This window comes from Thalassophryne amazonica, chromosome 4 (assembly GCF_902500255.1).
Source record: "Thalassophryne amazonica chromosome 4, fThaAma1.1, whole genome shotgun sequence".
Classification (NCBI taxonomy): domain Eukaryota; kingdom Metazoa; phylum Chordata; class Actinopteri; order Batrachoidiformes; family Batrachoididae; genus Thalassophryne; species Thalassophryne amazonica.
In genome coordinates this window covers 94,019,871-94,044,765 of record NC_047106.1, presented here as the reverse complement: position 1 = coordinate 94,044,765, position 24,895 = coordinate 94,019,871, and the positions used below count along the sequence as shown (strand labels likewise).

General features: G+C 41.6%; 1 protein-coding gene and 1 long non-coding RNA gene across 5 annotated transcripts in view; both read left to right on the top strand.

Annotated features, from left to right (window-relative positions):
* LOC117508497 overlaps positions 1-22,856 on the top strand; it is a 140,729-nt gene extending 117,873 nt beyond the window's left edge. The window contains exon 2 of the long non-coding RNA XR_004560107.1: positions 22,436-22,856. This is a non-coding gene — a long non-coding RNA (uncharacterized LOC117508497). The remainder of the gene's footprint in view (positions 1-22,435) is intronic.
* Positions 22,857-22,943: 87 nt separating this feature from the next.
* LOC117508496 (muscleblind-like protein 1) overlaps positions 22,944-24,895 on the top strand; it is a 262,264-nt gene continuing 260,312 nt past the window's right edge. For all 4 annotated transcript variants that reach the window (XM_034168271.1, XM_034168270.1, XM_034168269.1 and 1 more), the window contains exon 1: positions 22,944-23,428. In XM_034168271.1, the coding sequence (XP_034024162.1) occupies positions 23,255-23,428 (174 nt within the window). In that variant the 5' untranslated portion in view covers positions 22,944-23,254. The remainder of the gene's footprint in view (positions 23,429-24,895) is intronic.

Here is a 24,895-nt window from a genome sequence, read left to right as displayed (position 1 = left end):
TAGCTTTACATAATATATGATAGACATGTTAGAATTACACGGAAATTAATCTGTTTCGTAGCAGATTCTGCCATGTTGCATTAACAGCCAGAGAGAGACCAGACGTCACGGTGCCTCTCTACTGTGACTGGGTGTCACCCCCCCCCCCCCCCCCCCCCAAAAAAAAGACAGATTTGCAAGATTGTTAGTTTCTCAAATCTGTAATCTGGGTCAGGAAGAAGTTCAGGATGGTCCTGTCTATACTTCTTCTGCTTGGATAGGACATCTTCGGATTATCGCACAATTGTAGAAATGATGATTGATGTGATATTTATTGCAGCCTCCATAACAACTCTGTAAATTTGTGGCACGTCCCTGGCAAGGCTGCCGTTGACGGTTCCTGACTTGCCCTGACTGCTGAAGCACTGCCAAAGATAAACAGGAGCCGTAGCGTACAAGCAGCCCCTGACAATGCTTGTTACCATATTCTTCCCTTGTTCCATTCCAGGGGTGTATGCAGTCAAGGCATTGATTAGGGCATTCCTCTGGTGCCTGGTTCCCTTGTCCTCGCCATCAAGTCTGTCATTAGCACTCTTGAGCTGCAAGTTGAACATTTCCATTGTTAGTCATAAGCAATTATATCAAATATATACTTTCCTGTTCAGATACTGTATAATTTGAGCGGCATGGTCATAACTGGTATTCAACTCAACTCCTTATTGGACAGACCCTCTATTTTTAACAAGCTGTTCACGAGGTCTATTAGAAAAGTATCCGACCGTATTATTTTTTTCAAAAACCATATGGATTTGAATCACATGTGATTACATCAGACATGCTTGAACCCTCGTGGGCATGCAAGAGTTTTTTCACGCCTGTCGGTTACGTCATTCGCCTGTGGGCAGTCTTTGAGTGAGGAGTCGCCCACCCTCTCGTCGATTTTTTCATTGTTTAGGAATGGCTCAGAGACTGCTGCTTTGTTTGATCAAATTTTTTTCAAAACTGTAAGGCACAACTGAGTGGACACCATTCGATAAATTCAGCTGGTTTTCAGTAAAAATTTTAACGGCTGATGAGAGATTTTGGTCTGGTAGTGTCACTTTAAGGACGGCCCATGGCGCCTGATGGCGATCTGTGCTTCGAGACGGCAGCGTCTCACCGTTTCAAGTTGAAAGCTTCCACATTTCAGACTCTGTTGACCCAGTAAGTCATCAGAGAACAGAGAACTTTCAGAAGAAGTCGGCATGAGGAGTTTATTTGGACATTCCATTGTTAACGGACATTTTGTAATGAAAGAACGTGCGGGCAGAGTCGCATGTCGGGCCGGACCTGACCGCGGGGGGTCGCGACAGGAAAAACACCTCTGTTGGAAACCTTAACGGACAAGTTGGAACATGCCCAAGCTGTTAAACAATTTCTCAGTTACTCACTTGTTGAAAGCCATCAGAAGCCCCCTGAATTTTACAAATGGTTTTCAACACGGAGGTGTTTTTCCTGTCGCGGCGCACACAGATTCGCCGAGTCATCACGGAAACGACTCGGCGAATTTGCGCGCACGTCTTTCATTAAAAAATGTCCTTAAACAGTGGAATGTCCACATAAAGTCCTCATGCCGGCCTCTTCTGAATCTTCTCTGTTCTCTCACGACGTCCTGGGTGAATTAAGCCTTAAATTAGGATGTTTTCAGGTTGAAACAGGCCGATGACGGCGCCTGGAAGCGCTGCGCGACGTCCCGCTCCGTGGAAAGTCCTTACAGTGACAGAAACACCCCATAATCTCTCATCAGCCGTTAAACTTTTCACCGAAAACCAGCTAAATTTCTCGAATAGTGTCCACTCGGATATTCCTCACAGGTCCAGAAAAAATTTTGATAAAGCAACGCGCGCCGTCTCGAGCAGCGTGTGAAACAAAGGAATTCAGCCGAGAGGGCTGAACCACATCTCACTCAAGGCCTGCCCACAGGGAAATGACGTCACCGACACGCGTGAAAAAACTCACGCATGCGCACGAGGGTTCAAGCATGATTGGTGTAATCGCACGTCATGCAAATCCATATAGTTAAAAAAAAAATAAATAAAAGTGTCGGTTTCTTATCTAATAGACCTCGTATTTGCTTGCAGAATTTTTCTCAGGTTAGTTATCAGCGAGGTATACCACACAGATGAAAGCAGATCAGACAAAAATGATTAATCCTCTGTACCCAACACTATTTGTGTAAAGGGCCTTTCACACCGCATGCTTTGGAAGTGTCAGAGGCATCACAAATCGGTCTAAAAAGCATTTTTTTCAATGAAACACGTAGCTTTTTACAGGCATTAGAAGTGTTGCGTCAAAAGCTGAGCTAAACAGATGCTTCTACCAGGAGTGTGCGCATTCCTGCTTGTCAACAGAATGACGTTCAAAGTTCAACCCAATCCAACTTTTGGCGCTCTGAACTGTGACAAAGCTTTGCACTGCGCAATAGAAACGTGTTGGGTCCAAACATGGAAGACTCCTGGCAGAAACCACTGATCTCTACAAAACAGAAACGTGTCACAGGACTGCTCATTTATACAGAGCAGTTTTCTGAAGAAAAATCCTTGCAAATGTTTAACCCCAAAATTAATTTGATTGTGAAATCAAATTGCTATATTAAAGCTTTTTCTTGGTTCATCGACACATATACAACATGGCGATCATTCAGCTTTCCTCTGGGGGGGAAGAAAAAAAAAATCAGAGTGAAAATCTCAGTCCCCCTGCTGCATGCGTCGCGTCAGGGCGTAGGGAGGCGTTGACACAACGTGACTGACGACACATTGGGAGTTGTTGCCTGACGCGTATAAAGCATGCTTTGTGATAGGCCCTTTAGTTGCTAGTTTCCATAAATACAGCATGTCTATAATACACTGTGTTAAAAAAAAAAAAAAAAAAAAAAAAAAGGCAAACTTTATTGAAGTGAAGAGGACCTAACAAACAGAAAACACATTAACTCACTTCTTTGAGTGACTTTACTGGAAGCCCCATTACTTCCAGGCACTGCTTGTAATTGGTTCAAGCCCACACTTCTGGTTTAGCTGGCCAACCTTCGGATAATCGTGTCAGCAGCGTCCACATTGTTCTCTCTCCTGGTATGTCTGGGAACCGACACTTTCAGGGATGGTCAAAGGATGTAGTGCATCAACTTTGTCATTCAGCTGTTCGATATTGTGAATGATGTCATTCTGCTTCTCCTGGAACACAAAATGTATATAGATCCACATGTTACAACCTTAATACAGAAGTTCCCACTTTTTTTTATTAAAGCCTATGCTTCACAAATGATTAAGCCAATGCTGTTGACCTTTCATCATGAGCACGGACAAATCTGTGAATGAACCGAGTGATGAAAGTGAGCTATGGGGGAAAAAAAAACAAACTTGAAAGATCTTGACAAGGCCCTGTTGGGGTCTGGTGGTTGTCCCCCAGAAAAATGTGAAATCTCAAATGCATTCTGGTGCTTACTCAGGTCTATTCCAAAAGAATCTCCAAAAATTAATTTTTTTGTTGGCACAGGTCAGTTTTTCCATCCCAGATAAGGTGGAAACCTCAGTAGTACAGCATAGAAGTCCTTATGTTTCAAGTGTATGGTACCATAGACAGTATGCACACACTATGCAAATGAAACATTATGCAAGGGACACAGAATTTTTTATATAAGAAATTCTGAAACTTTATATTAGCAATAAATAAATATGTTTATTGAGTAACAGGGCCTGTAAATTATTTCTTAAGGAAGGAAAGTTAGCATATACAACTTCATTACTGACAGATTTTACTCTATTTTCAAATTATATCCCAAACAGAACAAAGTATTTCTTGCCAGAAATGTTTGAATATTTTGCTTGCTGAACATGAATTTTAGAATCTACTGGCACAAGACACTACACAATCTTATTTAACCATTATAGTACAAACCTCTGCATAATCGGGCTGATGTGAATCAACTGCAGGCAGACGCTCAACCCACTGATCAGATGGAGGATTCACTGATTCAACAACTCTTATGGCAGCCGGCATGGTTGCTGTTGGGGGTAAAACAAGCATCCAAAAATATTATCACAAGCTTATCTTCATAAAGTCTCTTTCTGGGCACTGACGTGACTTAAACTTAAAATGCGTCAACACCTAATAAAAGAGAGTATATATTTTTGTCATGTTTTAGTCAAAATATTAATTAGGCCTGTGCCTCTCTGTGGCTAACGTTAGCTCCATGCTAGTCAAAAATGTGTTGGTTTGGTTCCCATTCATCTATGGCTGGCATAATCAAGCTTCAAGCAAGTTTTGTTATTTCTGGCTAAAACGAATTTGTGCTCACATCAGGTTCCGTTACCTTCTTTTGATATTCACAGCATCGATATCACGGCACAAAGGCCCAGCCATTTGACGCTAGCTGCTACCTCATGGGTAGCTATGTGGTGGTTATTGTGAGGAATCCCAGTCGACGAGCGTCCAGTGTTAGTCTCCTCTTCTGCTCTCAGTGGTCTCTTAATCATAGTATAGACACTGAGCAGGCGAATTAACTTGTGGAACACAAACTTCTATTTGCTAAAACAGAACAGAGTTGAGTGCTGCGACTCAGCTAAGTCTTCTTCTTCTGCTCTGTTAAACAGCGGGTTTTAACCCAACTCGGTGCACTACTGCCACGAACTGGTTCGTGAGCAGCACTGCAAGCAACTGTGAAGCAGCAAGCATACGAGGTCTATTAGAAAAGTATCCGACCTTATTATTTTTTTCAAAAACCATATGGATTTGAATCACGTGTGATTACATCAGACATGCTTGAACCCTCGTGGGCATGCAAGAGTTTTTTTCACGCCTGTCGGTTACGTCATTCGCCTGTGGGCAGTCTTTGAGTGAGGAGTCGCCCACCCTCTCGTCAATTTTTTCATTGTTTAGGAATGGCTCAGAGACTGCTGCTTTGTTTGATTCAATTTTTTTCAAAAGCTGTAAAGCACAACTGAGTGGACACCATTCGATAAATTCAGCTGGTTTTTGGTAAAACTTTTAACGGCTGATGAGAGATTTTGGTCTGGTAGTGTCGCTTTAAGGACGGCCCATGGCACCTGACGGCGATCTGCGCTTCGAGGCGGCAGCGTCTCGACGTTTCAAGTTGAAAACGTCCACATTTCAGGCTCTGTTGACCCAGGAAAAACACCTCCGTTGGAAACCTTAATGGGCGAGTTGGAACATGCCCAAGCTGTTAAACAATTTCTCAGTTACTCACTTGTTGAAAGCTTCAAAAGCCCGCCTGAATTTACAAATGGTTTTCAACACGGAGGTGTTTTTCCTGTCGCGGCGCACCAGATTTGCCGAGTCGTCACGGGAAACGACTCGGCGAATTTGCGCGCACGTCTTTCATTAAATAAATGTCCCTTAAACAGTGGAATGTCCGCATAAAGTCCTCATGCCGGCCTCTTCTGAATCTTCTCTGTTCTCTCACAACGTCCTGGGTGAATTAAGCCTTAAATTAGGATGTTTTCAGGTCGAAACAGGCCGACGACGGCGCCTGGAAGCGCTGCACGACATCCTGCTCTGTGGGAAGTCCTTACACCGACAGAAACACCCCCATAATCTCTCATCAGCCGTTAAACTTTTCACCGAAAACAAGCTTAATTTCTCGAATAGTGTCCACTCAGATATTCCTCACAGGTCCAGAAAAAATGTTGATAAAGCAACGCGTGCCATCTCGAGCAGCGTGTGAAACAAAGGAATTCAGCCGAGAGGGCGGGACCACATCTCACTCAAGGCCTGCCCACAGGGAAATGACGTCACTGACACGCGTGAAAAAACTCACGCATGCGCACGAGGGTTCAAATATGATTGGTGGAATCAAATCCATATAGTTAAAAAAAAATAAAAGGGTCGGTTTATTATCTAATAGACCTCGTATTGTTAACAAAATAATTTAATAGTAAATAGATCTATGTACAAAAACTACTTGAAATAAAATGAATTAATTTGAATTGTATCCTCTGATAATGTTGGTCAAACATGTTTTAAAATAAAGCACAGCATTTCTCTGAGCTGATAAACCTGCTCTGGCTTTACCTTTAACCACGAAGGAACCAAACACTTATGCTAGAAATTTGTTAACTTAATTGGCAATACATGAATGTATAATGTGATTACAGGAAATTATACACAATGATCACTGATGCGTTTTTATTTATTTTTTTATTTTTACCAGAATGAGTATGTTGCATTTTACATACAGAAATGATTGTATCCAGGTGTTACAAATATATTGTGTACAATGTACATGCTTTACCCTGGATAATTATAATATCATGCCTCACTGCAAACATGAATTAAGCAGCTGATATTAAAGGAATCAGAAAGCAAGAAATATGTTGTAACAATTATGTGGTAACAATTCCCACCAAACACTGTTTGACTGTGACATGAAGTCATCCTCAAATGAGGCCTGAGCGAAACACTAAACCCTGGACAAATGTTCATTCTGGAAATGTGAAATCGAGTTGATTTCTGCCACTGTAACATGTGTGACTATTCATCTCATGTTCAAACATGTTTGTTTAAAAACATGTTTGAACTGCAAGTTGTGAAATGACCAGTAAAAAATATTATTTGTCTGTGAGCTGTTTTATTTAAATGTCAATGCTTCCTGCTCATGCATGTTGAAAACATTATTTTGTAAATCAGTTTTTTTTAACTTTAATGTTTTTTTTTCCTTATTTTCAAAAATGCTAAAGATAGGGTTTTTTTTTTTTTGGTTTTTTTTTAAATTTGGCAAAATGTATGTAACTCAGGTCTGTGGGACTTCTGGATAATAAGCTGCCATTGCAGTCTGTTTCCATAAAAAACATATTTTAGTAGCTGACAATCACAGTCTGTAGTGATGTAAATTATTTTGCAAAAATTAATATTCCAATTAACAGAGTGCATGTTTATGCAAGTTGCCCCAAGACATGTTTCGGAGTTAGCTCTGTCAGTTTATTACAGTAATCTTGAAATTATACAGTATATTCAGTAGGCCTGAATAAATCATAAATCGACAAATTCTTGTTTACCATGGCAGACTGCTTAAATTATTTCCTATTGTTCATTCTACCTATGTTTGCACACATAATTTAAATGGAGTCCAACATTAACTTTCTGTATGCCGTAAATTATATTTAATGTTTTCCTATAATGTGAAATTTTACACACACACACACACACACACATACATATATATATATATATATATACACACATACACACTTTTATTTAGAGGCAAGCTTTACACATACAACATGAACATTATGTGAATGTTGAACATTAAGCATACATTCTATGAACATTTGATTGATTTTTGCAAATGTTTCCTTACATGTTTGTCTAATGTTTGCTTCCATGCAAACATTAGACAAACATCACAAACATTATATGAACGTTCGCAAACTTGCTGAACAGTAAATGAACATTCTATGAACGTTCAGTTGATGTTTGCAAATTTTCGCCTCCATGCAAACATTAGACAAACATCACAAACATTACATGAATGTTCACAAACTTGCTGAACAGTAAACAAACATTCTATGAACATTTGTTTGATGTTTGCAAATGTTCCCTTCCGGGTGGGTACTGCACCACAAAGTATCCCACTTACAATATGCCAAACAGCACAGAACACAAAGGAATTTGGAGTGATTAGATGAAAATTTAACTTTTTGGCCACAGTCATAAATGTTACACTTAGAGAGGAGTCAACAAGGCCTATGGTGAAAGGTGCATCCTTCCTACTGTGAAGCACGGAGGTGGGTCATTGATGTTTTGGAGATGTGCGAGCTACAAAGGTACAATTGATGGCAGGATGAGCGCAGCATGTTATCAGAAAATACTAGGGAAAAATTTGCACTCATCAGCCCAGAAGTTGCACATGGGATATACTTGGATGTTACAACATGACAACAATCCAAAACACAAGGTTAAGTCGAACTGACATGCTACAGCAGAATAAAGTAAAGGTTTTGGAGTAGCCATCTCATTCTCCTGACCTCAATATCATTGAGCCACTCTGGGGAGTTCGCAAACATGAAGTTCATGCAAGACAGCCCAGGAATTTACAGGAACTGGAGGTTTTTTGCCAAGAAGAATGGGCAGCTTTACCATTGGACAAATAGAGAGCCACATCCACATTTACCACAAAAGACTCCAAACTGTCATTGATGTTAAAGTGGGCAATACACAGTATTGGGAACTGGGGTATGTAAACTTTTGATAAGGGTCATTTGGTTAGTTTTTGTTGTCATTATGATTTAATAAGAGTAAACTGTTGTTTACCAATAAAAGGTTTCACTCCACCACAAACCATGAGTGAAAAAAAATTGGATTATCATTCGTATTCTCTGAAAAATGGCCAAAATGTCAAAAATTCTGCCAGGGTATGTACACTTTAGAGCACAAAAGTATATGGGTTTGCTCTGCTGACCCCGAGTGCAAACAATGGAGCAGCCAAAAGTATTTACGTAATATTAAGTGTGAATAATTGTGTTTTACAATAATTTTAATATCATATGAAAATTTGCAACTGCGATTGTGTGGTATTCTACTGGCCAGTATCATGTTGGCATGCCAATAAAAAAGGAGGTTGGGGGGGCATTAAACATTACTTTTATTATAAATGTGAGAGGCCTAACTTTTGCACAGTTTTATCTATCTATCTATTTCTCTCTCTCTCTTTCTCTCTCTCTCTATATATATATACAGAGAGAGAGAGAGAGAAAGAGAGAGAGAGAGAGAGAGTGATAGATAGATATACTATGAGAGTTTTGTGTGCTTTAAAACAACAACAAGCATTTGTGGAAATCCACAAAGCTCCAGGTCCACCTTCTTCATTTATAGGAGCTTTCAATTTTGTTTAACAATATGGTGAAAGATGCAAGGGCTGCCTATTTTTATAAATTCATTTTTAACAGCCCAAAGAATCCAAAAGTTTTATTTGACACAATCAGAGACATTGTCACGTCTGCATCTCCTGCTGCTGTTATTCAGTCTAACGAAGACTGTGATAACTTTTTGTCCTCTTTTATCAATAAAATCCATGATATCAGGGCAAACATCAGTCTCTCTCTTCCTTCTCCTGTTGGATTTCTCACCCAGGCATCAGTACTGGACAGTTTCACACCAATATCAATGAAAGAGCAAATTAGTCTGGTTGAGAGAATTAAACCTTCCACCTGCCCACTTGATATCATCCCCATTTCATTATTCAATGAGGTTATACCCACCAATGGCTCATGTATTTTATCAATAATTAGCAGATCATTAATTTCTGTCTGTGTCCCTCAGTATTTTAAACAGGCTGTTATTCACCCTCTTTTAAAAAGCCTAATCTTGAGTCACATCTCTTCCTCAGAATTTTAGACCAACCTCAAATTTGCTTTTTATCTCCAAAATTTTAGAAAAAGTGGTGGCCAAACAACTTAACAATGTTTTAGCTGAACACAATATCCTTGACAAATTTCAATCTGGGTTCCGCCCCTTGCATTCTACTGAAACAACTCTTCTTAGAGTTTCAAAATGCTATTTTAATGCGCAGAGATGCAGGTGAATATTCAGAACTTGTACTTTTGTATCTATTCAGCTTTTGACACTGTTGATCATAATGTTTTAACTGAGAGATTAATGACATGGGTGGGCATTTCTGGGTCAGCCCTACATTGGTTGTTATCCTAGCTCTCTAATAGAAGTTTTTCACTTGCTGCAGCTAAATATACGAGGGCTGTCAATAAAGTATAGGTCCTTTTTATTTTTTTCAAAAACTATATGGATTTCATTCATATGTTTTTACGTCAGACATGCTTGAACCCTCGTGCGCATGCGTGAGTTTTTCCACGCCTGTCGGTGACGTCATTCGCCTGTGAGCACTCCTTGTGGGAGGAGTCGTCCAGCCCCTCGTCGGAATTCCTTTGTCTGAGAAGTTGCTGAGAGACTGGCGCTTTGTTTGATCAAAATTTTTTCTAAACCTGTGAGACACATCGAAGTGGACACGGTTCGAAAATTTAAGCTTGTTTTCAGTGAAAATTTTAACGGCTGATGAGAGATTTTGAGGACCTATACTTTACTGACAGACCTCGTACATCCTCTTCTGCCATTCTGTCCTGTGGTGTGACCCAAAGTTCCATTGTGGGACCTATTTTATGTGCATTGTACTTGCTCCCACTTGGACATATTTTGAGTTCCTTTAATGATGTATCATATCATTGTTATGCAGCTCTCTCTCTACATCTTCTTTTCTCCACAAAATGTTTCTACGTTATCTGTTCATCAAATTGCTAAAACACATTTCAGAAAACTTTCCCCCATTTTCTCAAATTGCTAAACACAACACACTTTTCTAAGGCTACATACACAAAAGCACACCTTCTCTTTTCAAAACACAAACTGTCACACCAAAACAGCTGCTCAAAGCCTGCAAGAATGTAAACACTAGATCAGGGGTGGCCAAGTTCGGTCCTCGAGAGCCACATTCCTGACACTCTTAGTTGTCTCCCTGCTCCAACACACCTAAATCCAATGAAAGGCTCATTAAAAGTCTGCTAACGAGTCTTTATATATATATATATATATATATATATATATATACATATGTATGCATATATGCATCATTACACACTACAACAAAACAACTGAAAACACAATGTTCAGTGTGTGAGAATGTCCTTTTTACGTTTGTTCACAACTGCCAAAGCATAGTATCTGTATCTGAACAGTATCTGTTCTCAAAATATATTACTGTAGCGTATGTAGCATTCATAAATTTGTGTTTCATATGAACAGTATGTAAATCTACAGAGAATACAGTATGTACACTATTGTACTGTATCACAACTCAGTGCAAACACTACAGAGGATCCATCACACACAATAGTCATTGAAGCCACAATGTTCAGGGTGCGATGTTTTTTTTTTCATTTATTGAACTATACCACACACACACACACATATCATTGTGCGGCATCACGTCATTGAGCTGGGTCAGGCCACAGGACCTCATCTACGTCGCAGGCATGATGGTGCGAGTTTGCCTTGCTCTCCCTCCTTGGCCTGCTCCTCTCCCTCCTTGGCCTGCTCCTCTCCCTCCTCTGCTCCTCTCCTCTTCCTCTGATTCTGCCTCTGTCCATTGTGGTACTGTATACATTTGGAACCTTCAGCAAACTGTGCACTCAGAACTGGCTTCTATAGGTGTGGTCACATCATTTGTAACAAGTGTCTACAATTCTGAGTCGTTATGTTTAATGAATGAAGCCAGATGTGTACATTGTGTTCAGGTTTTGCTGACTGTGGCAAGCATTTTGCATCACTTGAGCTTTAAATTGAGAATCTGCGCAGAGTTTTATGCAACTTGTGTTTTAGCAAGGCAAAATGTGTTTAGATTTATGAGAAAAGGAGGACTGCATTTTGTGAATTGTGTCTTCATGTGACATGTGTTTATGGTTTTGGCAAATGGGGGTTAGTTTTATTAAATGTGTTTAGAGAACTGGTCATTTGGTTTAGAGAATTGGATTTTGTGTTTTAGCAATTTAAAAAAAAACTGTAATACAGCAAAAAACTGAAGTCCTTTTTTGTGCTCTTGAGGAATTTGTTCCCTCAGTGATTAAGAAACTTGGCTCTCTATCCTCTTTTGATCACTCAGCAGTCAGAAATTTGGGTGTTACATTTGACCAGGCTCTCAGATTTGACGCAAACGTTACCCGTCTTGTGCAATCTTGCTTCTTTCATTTATGGAACATTGCCCGCCTTAGTAAGATTGTGTCTCAAGCTGAGCTGGAACAGATCATTCATGCCTATATTTCTTCACATCTTGATTACTGTAATTCACTGTTCCCTAGCCTCAGTAAGTCTTCGCTGGACTGCCTACAAATGGTCCAGAATGCAGCTGCAAGGCTCCTTTCAAGGCCTTCAAAGTGGTCTCATGTAACACCCATTCTGTCCTCTTTGCACTGGCTCCCAATTCAGTTCAGACTGCAATTTAAAATATTGGTGATGACTTTTAGAGCTCTGCATGGTCAAATGCCACTTTACATCAGTGAGCTCTTGCACCCGTATGTGACAAGCAGGTCTCTGAGATCCTCAGACCAGAACCTGTTGGTTGTACCAAGGTCAAGGCTGAAGACCAAAGGAGACTGTGCATTTGAGATCGCGGCACCCAAACTGTGGAATACACTGCCACTACACCTACGTTCTGTGGACTCTGTTGGAACTTTTAAGGAGAAGCTCAAGACCTATTTGTACAGACTTGCTTTTAACTAGTTTTATGTTATTGCTGTTTTTAGTTTCTGTATTTTTATTTCTGTGTCCTTAAATTCTTGTTCAGCACTTTGTAAGTTTATCTTGAAAGGTGCCATACAAATAAACTTTACTTAGTTACTTACTTACTTACAAACATGTTCATTGCGTTGCTGTGATCTTTTCATTGTCTATGAGAAAGTGTGACATCCAATCATGATCTATGAATAGAATATACTAGCGGTATTGTGCTTTTTTTTTTACATCATTTTGTGACAAACGGCTTGCTGCTACATTTTCTTTGAGTAGCATACACTGAACTTGGCAGTGTTGCTATTTCCCACCTACAAAGAAACACAAAAATCGCAATTGGAAATGTCAGTTTAAGCGATACAGAGCAGCTTGTGTTGTCTTTTTCACTGAGACAAACATTATGATGAGTAGAGCCTGACGTCTGATTTGATTTGTTTTTATTGCCCATTGGCTGGCAGCTAAAGGGAATGTTATCATTTTGTTGTCCATCCCCCTGTTCATATTTGTGTCTGTCCATGTGATGATGTAAACACATTATCCTTGAAAAGGGCTGAAGGATTATCATCAGTTTGATGTCTACGTTGCATCTGAGGTCGATCAGAGACCATCTGAAGATTTGTCATGTTAACCTGCTTTTTCTGGGAAAACAGGTTCAATTTGTCAGTAACAGTATAAATACATTATCACCTGAACAGACCAGATGTTATCTATTTTTTTTTTTCTTTCAGTCATACATCTTAGGCTACATCTGAGGGCTGCCAAAAATTGGTCTGATTGACCTACTTTTCTAAGGAACTAGGTCAGCTTGGTCAGCAAGGCTCTTCGGCTTCTCCTTTGTTCAACTCAGGGCTGAGGTGGATATGCATTTTGATTGTTCACAAGTGTTATGCCAGATGCCCTTCTTGATGCAATTCCAAACAACATGGAGAAAGGCCAGCTGTGTTCTTGAACTGGGAGCCTTCTGCACCAGAAAGAAGCGCACTTACCTGTTTGGCCACTACCCCTTCCTCAGGTCAACTTGATAAATAATGCAATAAAATCAATATCACCTGAATGGGACAAAAGATCTTTATCATATGGCTGTTGTTGATGCATTCAGATGAACCAGAAGTCTGTTTAAGAATGTTGACCTTCACCTGTTCTTTTTGGGGACAATAGGTAAACTTAATCAGTAACTACATAAACACAATATTGCCTGGACAATTAATGGGATGTTCATCTTACTGATGTCAGTGATGTTTGTTGGGGTGGAGAAAAAGCCTATTGAAGATTGTCGGCTTGACCTACTTTTCCTTGTAAAATAGGTTGCTATTCAATCATGAATCAACTTCAGATCAACCGAGGGGTTCCACGTGCCAAGCATGTTACATTCTTACATAAAGGTCCTTTTCTGCTTAATTCCACCATGAATATGTTACACATCATGCAGCACAAAAAGTGACAGTGTGACCAGTTCCACAGTTATATATGGCTATAACGTCCTTGAGGGGAGGTGATGGTCTAGTGGTTAAAGCGTTGGGCTTGAAACCATAGGATCCTTGGTTAAAATCCCAGCCTGATCACTAAGGGCCCTCGGGCAAGGTCCTTAATCCCCTAGTTGCTGTCAGTGTGTAGTGAGTACCTTGTGTAGCAGCAACCTCACATCGGGGTGAATGTGAGGCGTTATTTTTAAAACGCTTTGAGCGTCTGATGCAGATGGAAAAGCACTATATAAATGCAGTCCATTTACGTTCAGAGTTCTCATAGGTGTTTCATTGCTGAATTCCTTCATTAGTGTTCTTCTTGCATGATCACTCGGTTTTTGCCAATTTCCAACTCCAGACAGCTTTACCATGAAGTCTGTATTTCTTAATGGTTGAGGTAAATTAAGATTAAATTTTACATGGGAGGTGGCGTAATGTTATTTTTTACCACAGAACATCTGAAATATTTATGATTGATTTGTATAAGAAATTAGGATAAAAATAAAGCTTGGAATAAATGACAAAGATGAGAGTGACTACTTAATAAACAACCCTAACACACCACCATCAGTCCTCAAGGGGAAAAAAAGTAAGAAAATGACTAAACTGTAGAGAAAGGATTCAAGTTTATCTTCACTTCTGTCACCTACCGTCTATCTGGTTATCTGTGTTTGTTTGTTGTGATTTAATATTCTTCTATTGCTGAAAAGTCTGCAGAACAGTCTGGCTTTACACCCAAGAAGTCAACCATCAACTATATCCTTGCCCTGTCATGAGAACTCATTGAACATAAATACAAATATTGCACAGCAAATTTTCCAGAGTACTTGTAAAATGCACTTTGCAGCCGGTATGCTCTGTGTCAGCCTGGTCCCGTCAGATCTCAGACACTAAGCAGAGCTGGATCTGGTTAGTATTTGGATGGGAGACCTCTTTGGAACACCAGCGGCTGTGTGTGTTTCTCCAGGTAAAACTAGAGTTGCGTCAGGAAGTGCATCCGGCGTAAAACTTGTGCCAATTACCAATGCAGATCTGGTTGTATCCACTGTGGTGATCCCGAACAAATACCGGGAGCAGCCAAATGAACAACAACAACTTGTAAAATGCACTTTACAGGGACTACAATGGATCCAACTCCAACAAGAGTTAAATAAATCAGTTCTATCATCTTGTCATATCAAGTTTTCAACTAGAATAGGAGTCATTCACAGCATGATAGAGTTGATTTAACACTGTGATATAGTTTATTTAACTGTATTTGGAGTGGGACCAAATGTAGTTCCAGCAGAGGCTTTTTTGCTGTGTGGCAGTGCTTCTTTGAAGTCTACAGTATGTCAATTTTCAAACAATTCGATTCAGTCGACCAGACTGCTCTCTGAGAGATTGTGATAATTTGTGGTGTTCTCAAGACATTGCTGGACATCATAGCCATATTATACACAGATGCTGAGTGCTGGCGCTCCTCTGGGATGTGTTGTGTCTCTTTACACTGTTCTAGTGAGAAGGTGAATGAGGAATTAAAGTGTCTGTGTTTGCAATCATACTGGATAAAGACTAAGATTCAGGTTTTCATTTACTTCCTGGACGCAGTCATCATAAGTGTATCTGTATATGACAAAAATATTGAACATGTAGAAACACTGTTGTTCTCAGCAGTGACATTTGTGTCTCTGGGTCCTCAGCCTCTGAAATTGGGAGATGTCTGAGAAAAGCTGCTGGACAGAGGTCTTTTCTAATACCGATGACTTTGCATGAAAATGAAGGTCCAAGGTTTTATGGTCCTGGTGCATCCTATCTTATTGTATACTTGTGAGACTTAGACACAAACTAATGACCTAAAATGACTGGCTATCTTTGGTACTAGGTCAGTTCAGAGGATCCTTGTGTACCACTGAAATGACTTTGGGTCAAACGAGCGGTTACTTATGGAGACTCTGATGAGGGGCATCAGGCCCAGCGCCAGAAAAAAAATATTAAGGGGGCGATGAGTTTATCACAGGGGGCGGGGTCGCCCCCCCCCCCCAAAAAAAGTGCGCATCGGAGGGTACCTGCCTCTGAGCATATGTAATGAATTGGGTGCGCTCCTAGAAAGTTCGTGTATTTAGGCTACACCGTTGTAAGAGACTGACTGAGTAAGAGTAAAGAGTGATGACAGTATTTTTTTAATTATTATTTGAACGTATAGACCCTCAGTCAAGTGATCTCCTGCATACCACAAAACCAAACCAACAACTGATCTGAGAAATGACACGAGACAGTAGATTAACCCCACATACAGCCCTCCATCACAAGCACAAACACAGCGCAATTGGGCATGACAGTCACACAATGTGTCAAAGATAAACCTTTCATGTAGATATACAGTGGTCCCTTGTTTATCGCGGGAGTTACGTTCTAAAAATAACACGCAATAGGCGAAATCCACGAAGTAGACAGCGTTATTTTTTACAATTATTATAGACGTTTTAAGACTGTAAAACCCCTCACTACACACTTTATACACTTTTCTCAAACAGGCATTAACATTTTCTCACTTTTCTCTCGTGTGTAAAACACTCTCAAAGTTCAAACCTTAGTAGAAAAATAAGACCAACCTGTTTTCAGGCCCAAACATTTGTTTGAGAAATAAAAATAGAAAGTTTTCCTATAAATATTTATGATGGCTTTTAGAACTAACAAATTTAATTTTAACGATCAACCTATAAGACTGGACACATAAGAAATTATTAATAGTGACTGACCAGTATTTCACAGTTCCTCTGATCGCAATGTTTCTGTGTAGGCTCTCAGTTGTCCAGGTGGTTTCCATAGTAGAGAAGCTTGAATCTTCGACTGGACTGGGTTGCTTGATGCGAGGATGTTTCGCTTCAAATCGCAGAAGCTTCCTCAGCTAAAATTCTTGCTCTGGTGGTCTGACTTCTGTCTTGACTCTTGTAGAGAAAAATAATCAAGAAGTCACAAAAGCTGGAGTTTTAAACCTAACCAGACCCCTCCTACTGAGAGGCAGACTGCTATAGGCTGGTGACTAAACAATAGCTCTAATTAGCACCTATTGTGCTCTAGTTAACACCCTCCTAATGACAGGGCAGCTGTCCCTCTCCTGATGGCTCCCTTGACAACGCTGCTGATGACGTGAATGACTCATTACCATGAACAAAAGACTGAAACTGCTTTGACCTGAGTACCCCATTGTAAACAGGGGATAAAGGAAGTTAAAATATTAGCTAGAGAGAAGAAATGGTTTGAGAGAGGGGTCAAGGAGGCATTCTTTGTGAAACGTTTGAAACCTAGCCTTAACCAGGGAGGGGGTCTGAGACACGCTTTATCCCCTGTTTACAATGGGGTACTCAGGTCAAAGCAGTTTCAGTCTTTTGTTCATGGTAATGAGTTATTCACGTCATCAGCAGCGTCGTCAAGGGAGCCATCAGGAGAGGGACAGCTGCCCTGTCATTAGGAGGGTGTTAACTAGAGCACAATAGGTGCTAATTAGAGCTATTGTTTAGTCACCAGCCTATAGCAGTCTGCCTCTCGGTAGGAGGGGTCTGGTTAGGTTTAAAACTGTTGTGTGGGCCGCCAGAAGAGGATGTCCTGCTGGCCCACCACCAAAGGGCGCCCTGCCTGAAGTGCGGGCTTCAGGCACGAGAGGGCGCTGCCGCCACGGACACAGCCGGGAGTGACAGCTGTCACTCATTAATTCCTGACAGCTGTCACACATTCTTCATCATCGCACTCCATAAAGACCAGACGTCATCTCCACCTCATCGCCGAGATATCATACTTCATTGGAGGTAATATCCTCAGCCTTTGTGGAAATATTGAGAATCTGTTTATTGTGAGTGTTTGCAGGAGTTCCGGTCCTTTTGTGGAGGCTGTGCAATACGGCACTCTTTTTCCTCTGAGGACGCGCTGCAAGTATTGAGTGAGAGGTGGAGGTGGCATTCCCACCGCTGTTGTTACTGGGTGTACACACACCCACACTTGACTGTCTTTGTTCTTCGCCAGCAGTACCAGATCCGACAGTCGGGGACGGTGATCACCTGGGAATTCGGGACTTGGCGGCTCCAGTATTCACCAGGTTCTGTGGGGGCGGAAATCGTGTGGTTCCGGCTCTTCTCAGGACAGACATCTTCTATCCTCGAGCCTGCCCACACGTCACCTTTGTAATTTGACTGTAATTATATTCTGAGATTGTCTGTATGTTCGTTGTGCACGTTTCACAACATTAAATTGTTACCTTTTGGCTCATCTATTTACCGTTCATTTGCGCCCCCTGTTGTGGGTCCGTGTCACTACACTTTCACAAGAAAAACTCCAGCTTTTGTGACTTCTTGATTATTCTTCTCTACAAAAGTCAAGACAGAAGTCAGACCACCAGAGCAAGAATTTTAGCTGAGGAAGCTTCTGCGATTTAAAGCGAAATGTCCTCATGTCAAGCAACCCAGTCCAGTCGAAGATTCAAGCTTCTCCACTAAAGTTCCTCTGATCACGTCTCTTCTTCCTGGCGCCGCACCACTGTCGCGCCTTTTTCCACTCACACCTCGCTGCAGGTGTCTTTTTCCGAGTGTAGAACACAGTTATGGGTAGTTGTTGGCGCTCTTTTTTCTTCTGGGCGAGAAGATTCTTATAAACAGACACGCAGAACACAATGCGTGTACTCTCCCTTCACGGTGCCGCAACAGGTGTCCCGTCATCTCGACAGAACACCGGCCTGCTTGATGAGGACGCAGAGCACAAAGCACTGTACAAAAAAAAAAAGCATGCAAAATTGGACTAAAAAAATCCGCAAAACTGCTAGGCGCTATATTTTCCAGTATTTCTTTTTCTTTCTTTTTTATTTTTATTTTTGATAACTCTCACATCCGAGGGGGCGAGGTTGATAACGTGAAGGGGGCTTTGTCCCCAAACGCCCCCTCGTGGCGCCGGGTCCGAGGGGCATCACTTGCATTGTCAGGGGACGTCAGCCTGACATTTTGGCCATGTGGTGCATTTCTTTGTAGCATGATCTAACATTCAAGTGCCTCAGTGTTAAAGACCCCAGCTGCTAGTGAGGTCCATGAGGAGGCCCACATTTCACCTGGCTGTGGCAGATAAACAATACTATAGCGAGAAAGTTGTGGGATTTGCTTCCCACCATATTTGTGTGGTGTTTGCATGTTCTCCCTATGTATATGTGGATTTTCTTCGGCCAGTCAGGTTTCCTCCCAAAATCAAAAACATGTTTATTTAGGGTCTTCTCCTTTCTCTGCCCCTGACCAAGGCAGCATCTTTACATCTGGAATTGTTTCCCAGGCGCCGGACTGTGGCTGCCCACTGATCAGAGTGGTAGGATTGAGTCTAACTGAAATTAACCCAACACCCCCCTCTGACCATGAACGGTGCTGCTGTGGAGAGGGTGAGCAGCACCAAGTTCCTGGGTATACACATCACACAGGATCTCTCCTGGACCATCAACACTACATCACTGGCCAAGAAAGCTCACCAATGCCTCCACTTCCTCTGCAAACTAAGAAGAGCTAGGGCCCTCTCCTCCATCATGTGCACCTTCTACAGCATCCTATCAAGCTGTGGGGTACGGTGCCTGCACCGCATCCTGCCGCAAGACCAGTCAGTGCATCATGAGAGCAGCTGAGAAGATCACAGGCAACTCTCCCCTCCCCTCCAAGGCATATACTATAGCACACACCTCACTCGCAAGGCCATCCGCATCGCGGGAGACCCCACCCACCCATTAAACTGCCTCTTCAGCGTGCTACCATCAGGGAGAAGATCAGAGTCTCCAGGCCAGGACCAGCCGACTGAGGGACAGTTTCACTCACCAGGCTGTCAGATCACTCAACTCCATCACTTCTCTTCCCCCATTTCCCCTGCTGGCCCCCTCACACACAAACTCTGGATCCTGACCCCACATTCTACCCCCCCAGCACTGATTTCTTACTCCTGACACCCACCTCACAAACACTGACCATATCTCCAAGGACTGCTTATGCACTACATGCACTTTAAATTAGTTTGAATAAGCTCATCAAAGCTGAATCACTGCTCAATTTACACAAGACATACTGCTACCACCAGGTACCTCTCTGACCACATTCTACGGTCTACCGTATTTATATATTTATTTTATATTCTTACTGTTGTGATAGCTCTTTCAGCCAATCTGCTCTGTGACAGCCTGATCCCATCAGATCTCAGAAGCTAAGCAGTGCGGGACCTGGTTAGTAACTGGATGGGAGACCTCTTAGGAACACCAGCGGCTGTGTGTGTTTCTCCAGGTTGCACTGGAGTTGTGTCAGGAAGGGCATCCGGCATAAAACTTGTGCCAAATACCAATGTGTATCTGTCTGTATCTGCTGTGGTGACCCCAAACAAAATGGGAGCAGATGAATGGACAACAACAACTGTTGTGATAGCTCTTGCAGTAAGACACTGTTCTTACTGTTTATTTATTTATTTTTTTGTTGTTTTTTGTTTTTGTTTTTTACTCTGTATTGTTTGGGAGACTGAAAGCAACAGAATTTTAATTCTCAGTATGTCTTTGTATGCATTGCAGAATTGACAAATAAAGTTGACTTGACTTGAATTAGGTTGGGTTAAAAGCAGGGGACACATTTTGTTATATGTATGTACTATGACAATAAAGGCCATTCTTCTTCTTTTCTTTCTGGGTGGTTGCCATCTGTGACCCGGAACAGTTCCATACTTTGATGGATGTGGTGACACTATTGACGTGACTTTACTCAACTTTGTTTAAAAAACAAAAAACAAAAAAAACAATATCATACATCTGAATTCATGCAATTTTGAATGGGACACTCCCTGTAGTGTTAATTTAACACAGGAAAATTTATTGTGTGATATGTGACCACATTTGGGCTTTTCAGATGTTTTCTTTCTTTCTTTTGTTGCTGCAGTCTCTACTCAGAATATTTTGGTATAAACAAATTGGGGGATTTCATCTCTTCCTCTGCGTCTCTAAATTATGGAGTACCTCAGGGGTCAATCCTAGCGCCTGTTCTTTTTGCCCTCTACCTCCTCCCACTGACTCAACTCTTTAAAAATCATGGCTTACAGTATCATTTTTACGCAGATGACTGCCAGATTTGCCTGCCACTCAAAAAAACTTGCTTCTGCCCCTTTGGCGCCTCTTTTGAATTGTTTGAGTGACGTCAAGGCTTGGTTGGCCCACAACTTTTTAAGTCTAGACTTAAAACCAGGGGAGACAGGGGTTTTTCTGTGGTGGGCCCTCAGCTGTGGAATGATTTGCCCCTTAGCATCTGAACAGCCCCCACTGTACAGTGTTTTAAGTCTCATCTAAAGACCCATTTTTATACTTTGGCTTTTAACACTGCATGAGTGTGTGGTCCTCTGTGTGTGTGTGTGTGTGTGTGTGTGTGTGTGTGTGTGTGTGTGTGTGTGTGTGTGTGTGTGTGTGTGTGTGTGTGTGTGTGTGTGTGTGTGTGTGTGTGTGTGTGTTTGTACAGCACTTTGGAAACTGTGTTTGTGAAATGTGCTATATAAATAAAGGGTATGGTATGGTATAGTTTGAACATGATGGGGGGACTTTCTGCTTCGCATGATAACACTTTATTACATTATCTAGATATTGGTTATCAATACCTTCAGAGTAGGGGTATAGTAAGGTGTTGTTCTGTCAATCATTCCATCAATTGTATTATCATTCCAGTTCTGCTAACCACTCCGGTTCTGCCGAGTAGTACCCTCTATCTCATTACCAGGCTGAGTGTCCTGGTTTTCGGTATTCAAAATATGTTCACCCTATCCAATAGACATGTCTCAGAGAGCATGCGGGTGCTCAGATATACACTTGACGTACATCACCTAGGACTCAAGGTGCTTTTACACCAACCCTGTTTGATTTTTACACAGTGCCAACCATCCAGCCACTGTGCCACCCCTATTCATAGCTTATGGTGTGTTAATGTTGGCTCAATGGATGAAATGACATAAAACAACCAAACATAAATGTGTTGTAGTGATAACATAAGCTGTCATTTAAAGATGAATCGATCATTTGTTAAATGAACATAAAAAATTTCCTTGGGGCAATAAAATCAAGAATACAAGTGCCGAATGTTTGTCTTTACTGACAATGTCTTACAGAGATGATTATGATTATAGTAGGTTGTCTTCGTCCGTTCAGGGCTTGGACACCTAATAATAACAATAATAATAATAATTATTATTATTATTATTATTGTTATTATGTGTCTATGTACATACATGTTCATTCAGTTGAAAATCTTTACTTGAATGTATGTAGATGTACATACGTTGCATTTTTGCAGTTTTTGACCCTTGTACTGCACAGGTTAAACTAGTTAGAATATTGCTGACTAAGGCAAATGGTATTGAAATGTCAACTTTCCTTTTCTATTTGTAGAAGTTTGAAAGGGTTTAGAAAGAATGCCATACCCAGATAAGTGGTCTTGATTCCTCCTGTTTTTTCTTCTTCACTGTCTCCCTTAAATAAATTGTCAACACCTGAGAGTGTGAACTTTACTGTTGGCGATATGGTCTTTGATTTGATTTTCCAGCTGAGAGCTCGACAATGTCTGCAAGAGCTCCACGCCGAAACAATGAATGGGAAAAGCGTACAAATGAAGCTGTTGTGAATGTGTGCCTGACTGTATTAACCTGTGCATGCGTTAACCTTCGCTGCACTGATGCTATTCCCTCACTTTCTGCAGAGAGAAGTGCCTTCGTTGGCTGATCCCCTGTGGCTGTTTGGCTCCTCTGAAGCAGCCTCTGCCTCCGTGCCTGTCTGTGACCATCAGAGCTGCCAGCCACACCGAGAGCCCCGGGACTGCCAAACCCCTCAGCTGATACGTCCCTCGTTCCTCCACCTCCTGCTCTGTCTGCCAGGCAGACGGCTCTCCATCCATGCTACTCAGCCCTCCTTTGTAGAAGTCGACCACTCCCCACTCATCTCCGCATACAGCCTGACACTGACGACTGTTTTACCAGCATCTGTGAGCGCAAGGGATCACTTCTTCCACCACACTCCTTCTCCAGCCCTGCATCTTTTCATCATGGGCCAGTTAAATCAATAATGTGCTTTGCCATTTGTCTTATCTGACAGTTCAGCTGAGGGCAGAGAAGATAGAGAGCGGGTGTGTGTGTGTGTGTGTGTGTGTGTGTGTGTGTGTGTGTGTGTGTGTGTGTGTGTGTGTGTGTGTGTGTGTGTGGGTGGGTGTTGAGAGATTACAAAGCTAACCTCCGTGGCTGACACCAGCATCAGCCTTGGGTGACGAGTGTTGAAGGATCCCTATTGCACCCACAACAGACTCACACATAGGATGGGCCGCAGGTGGTAGGCAAGTCCCAAGCCTCACAGGCTTTCTTTGACAATAAGACAGTGGAGACAAAACCTCTTAAAGCTGGCCTTTTCCCCATGTCATTGAATTATTCATCCTCATTTGTCCCGCCTTCATTAGAAACTCACACAAGCATTTTTGCATTAGCTGGATATCCATTCTTCCTAATCACCCCCTCCTGCCTGCTTCAACATGGCAGTGAATGTCACACCAATCCGGGATACAAAGTGGCTGACATTAGAGGTTTGTCGGGAATTCCAGAGAGGAACGTGTTCTCGACCAGACAGCGAGTGCAAGTTTGCCCATCCTGCCAAGAGCTGTCAAGTGGAAAATGGCAGAGTCATTGCTTGTTTTGACTCTCTCAAGGTGAGTGAGACAAACAGCTGTGATATTGATTCATCAATTTCCTGTCTTTAGTCTTTATGACTTTGCTGCAGTACTGGTGAGCACTGTGTCAGGTTTATTTTGGGTATGTCAGAATTTGTTAAATCTGCAGGAAGGGTTATTGATGGCTCAAGACCCTGAACATTAAGGGATCAAGAAAGGGCAGTGACAAGGAAATGGCTATGCAAATTTTACCCTGGCAGGCGACTAACATAGGCAGGTTGGTAGTTTGGTGGTATGATGATTTTCTTGCATTGTGATGTCAATGTGGAGTTAAATGTCATTTGTATAACTAACTATGCAGTTGCTGTAAGTTCACAGATATACCACATGTTGGATATTCTTTCAGCACATTTGGTTGCACATACACAGTGGGATAAATATGATATGACTTCTACCACATAACTGTTACTTATATTGGCACTTCCGATATTAAGACATTACGTAGGGATATTATTTTGGCATTGACAGACAGAGCTGCTCATGAGCTGGAATAGCATTGGAAGACACTCAGACTTACCCCAATCCTTACACTGGTCCTAATCGTAAACCTAAACTATCACCTTAACTCTAAGTTAGGGCCCCTTCACACATCATACAAATAAATACAACTCAGGGTGAATCACAGTGGAACAGCTCGTATGAGCGAACCATGAAAACATCGAATGATCCCACTGTAACGGTTTTGTGCATGCGGGAACACAGTGTGCTGTGAAAAAAAAAAAAAACTAAAATAAAAAATACATGCTGCGACAGTTTCGTGCATGCGGGAACCACACTGTGCAGCTGCTGTGAATTAAAAAACATTTAAAAATACATGCCGCCCACGGGATTCAAACCTGCAATTTCCAAAAGTGCTGATTGCCAGCTAGAAACGTTACCACTGAGCTACCATTGCTATTCTGTAAAAGGTGTGGAAAAATGCCTGATATCAAGAAGGGCATGGACGTACACTCAACAAAAATATAAACGCAACACTTTTGGTTTTGCTCCCATTTTGTATGAGATGAACTCAAAGATCTAAAACTTTTTCCACATACACAATATCACCATTTCCCTCAAATATTGTTCACAAACCAGTCTAAATCTGTGATAGTGAGCACTTCTCCTTTGCTGAGATAATCCATCCCACCTCACAGGTGTGCCATATCAAGATGCTGATTAGACACCATGATTAGTGCACAGGTGTGCCTTAGACTGCCCACAATAAAAGGCCACTCTGAAAGGTGCAGTTTTATCACACAGCACAGTGCCACAGATGTCGCAAGATTTGAGGGAGCGTGCAGTTGGCATGCTGACAGCAGGAATGTCAACCAGAGCTGTTGCTCGTGTATTGAATGTTCATTTCTCTACCATAAGCCGTCTCCAAAGGCGTTTCAGAGAATTTGGCAGTACATCCAACCAGCCTCACAACCGCAGACCACGTGTAACCACACCAGCCCAGGACCT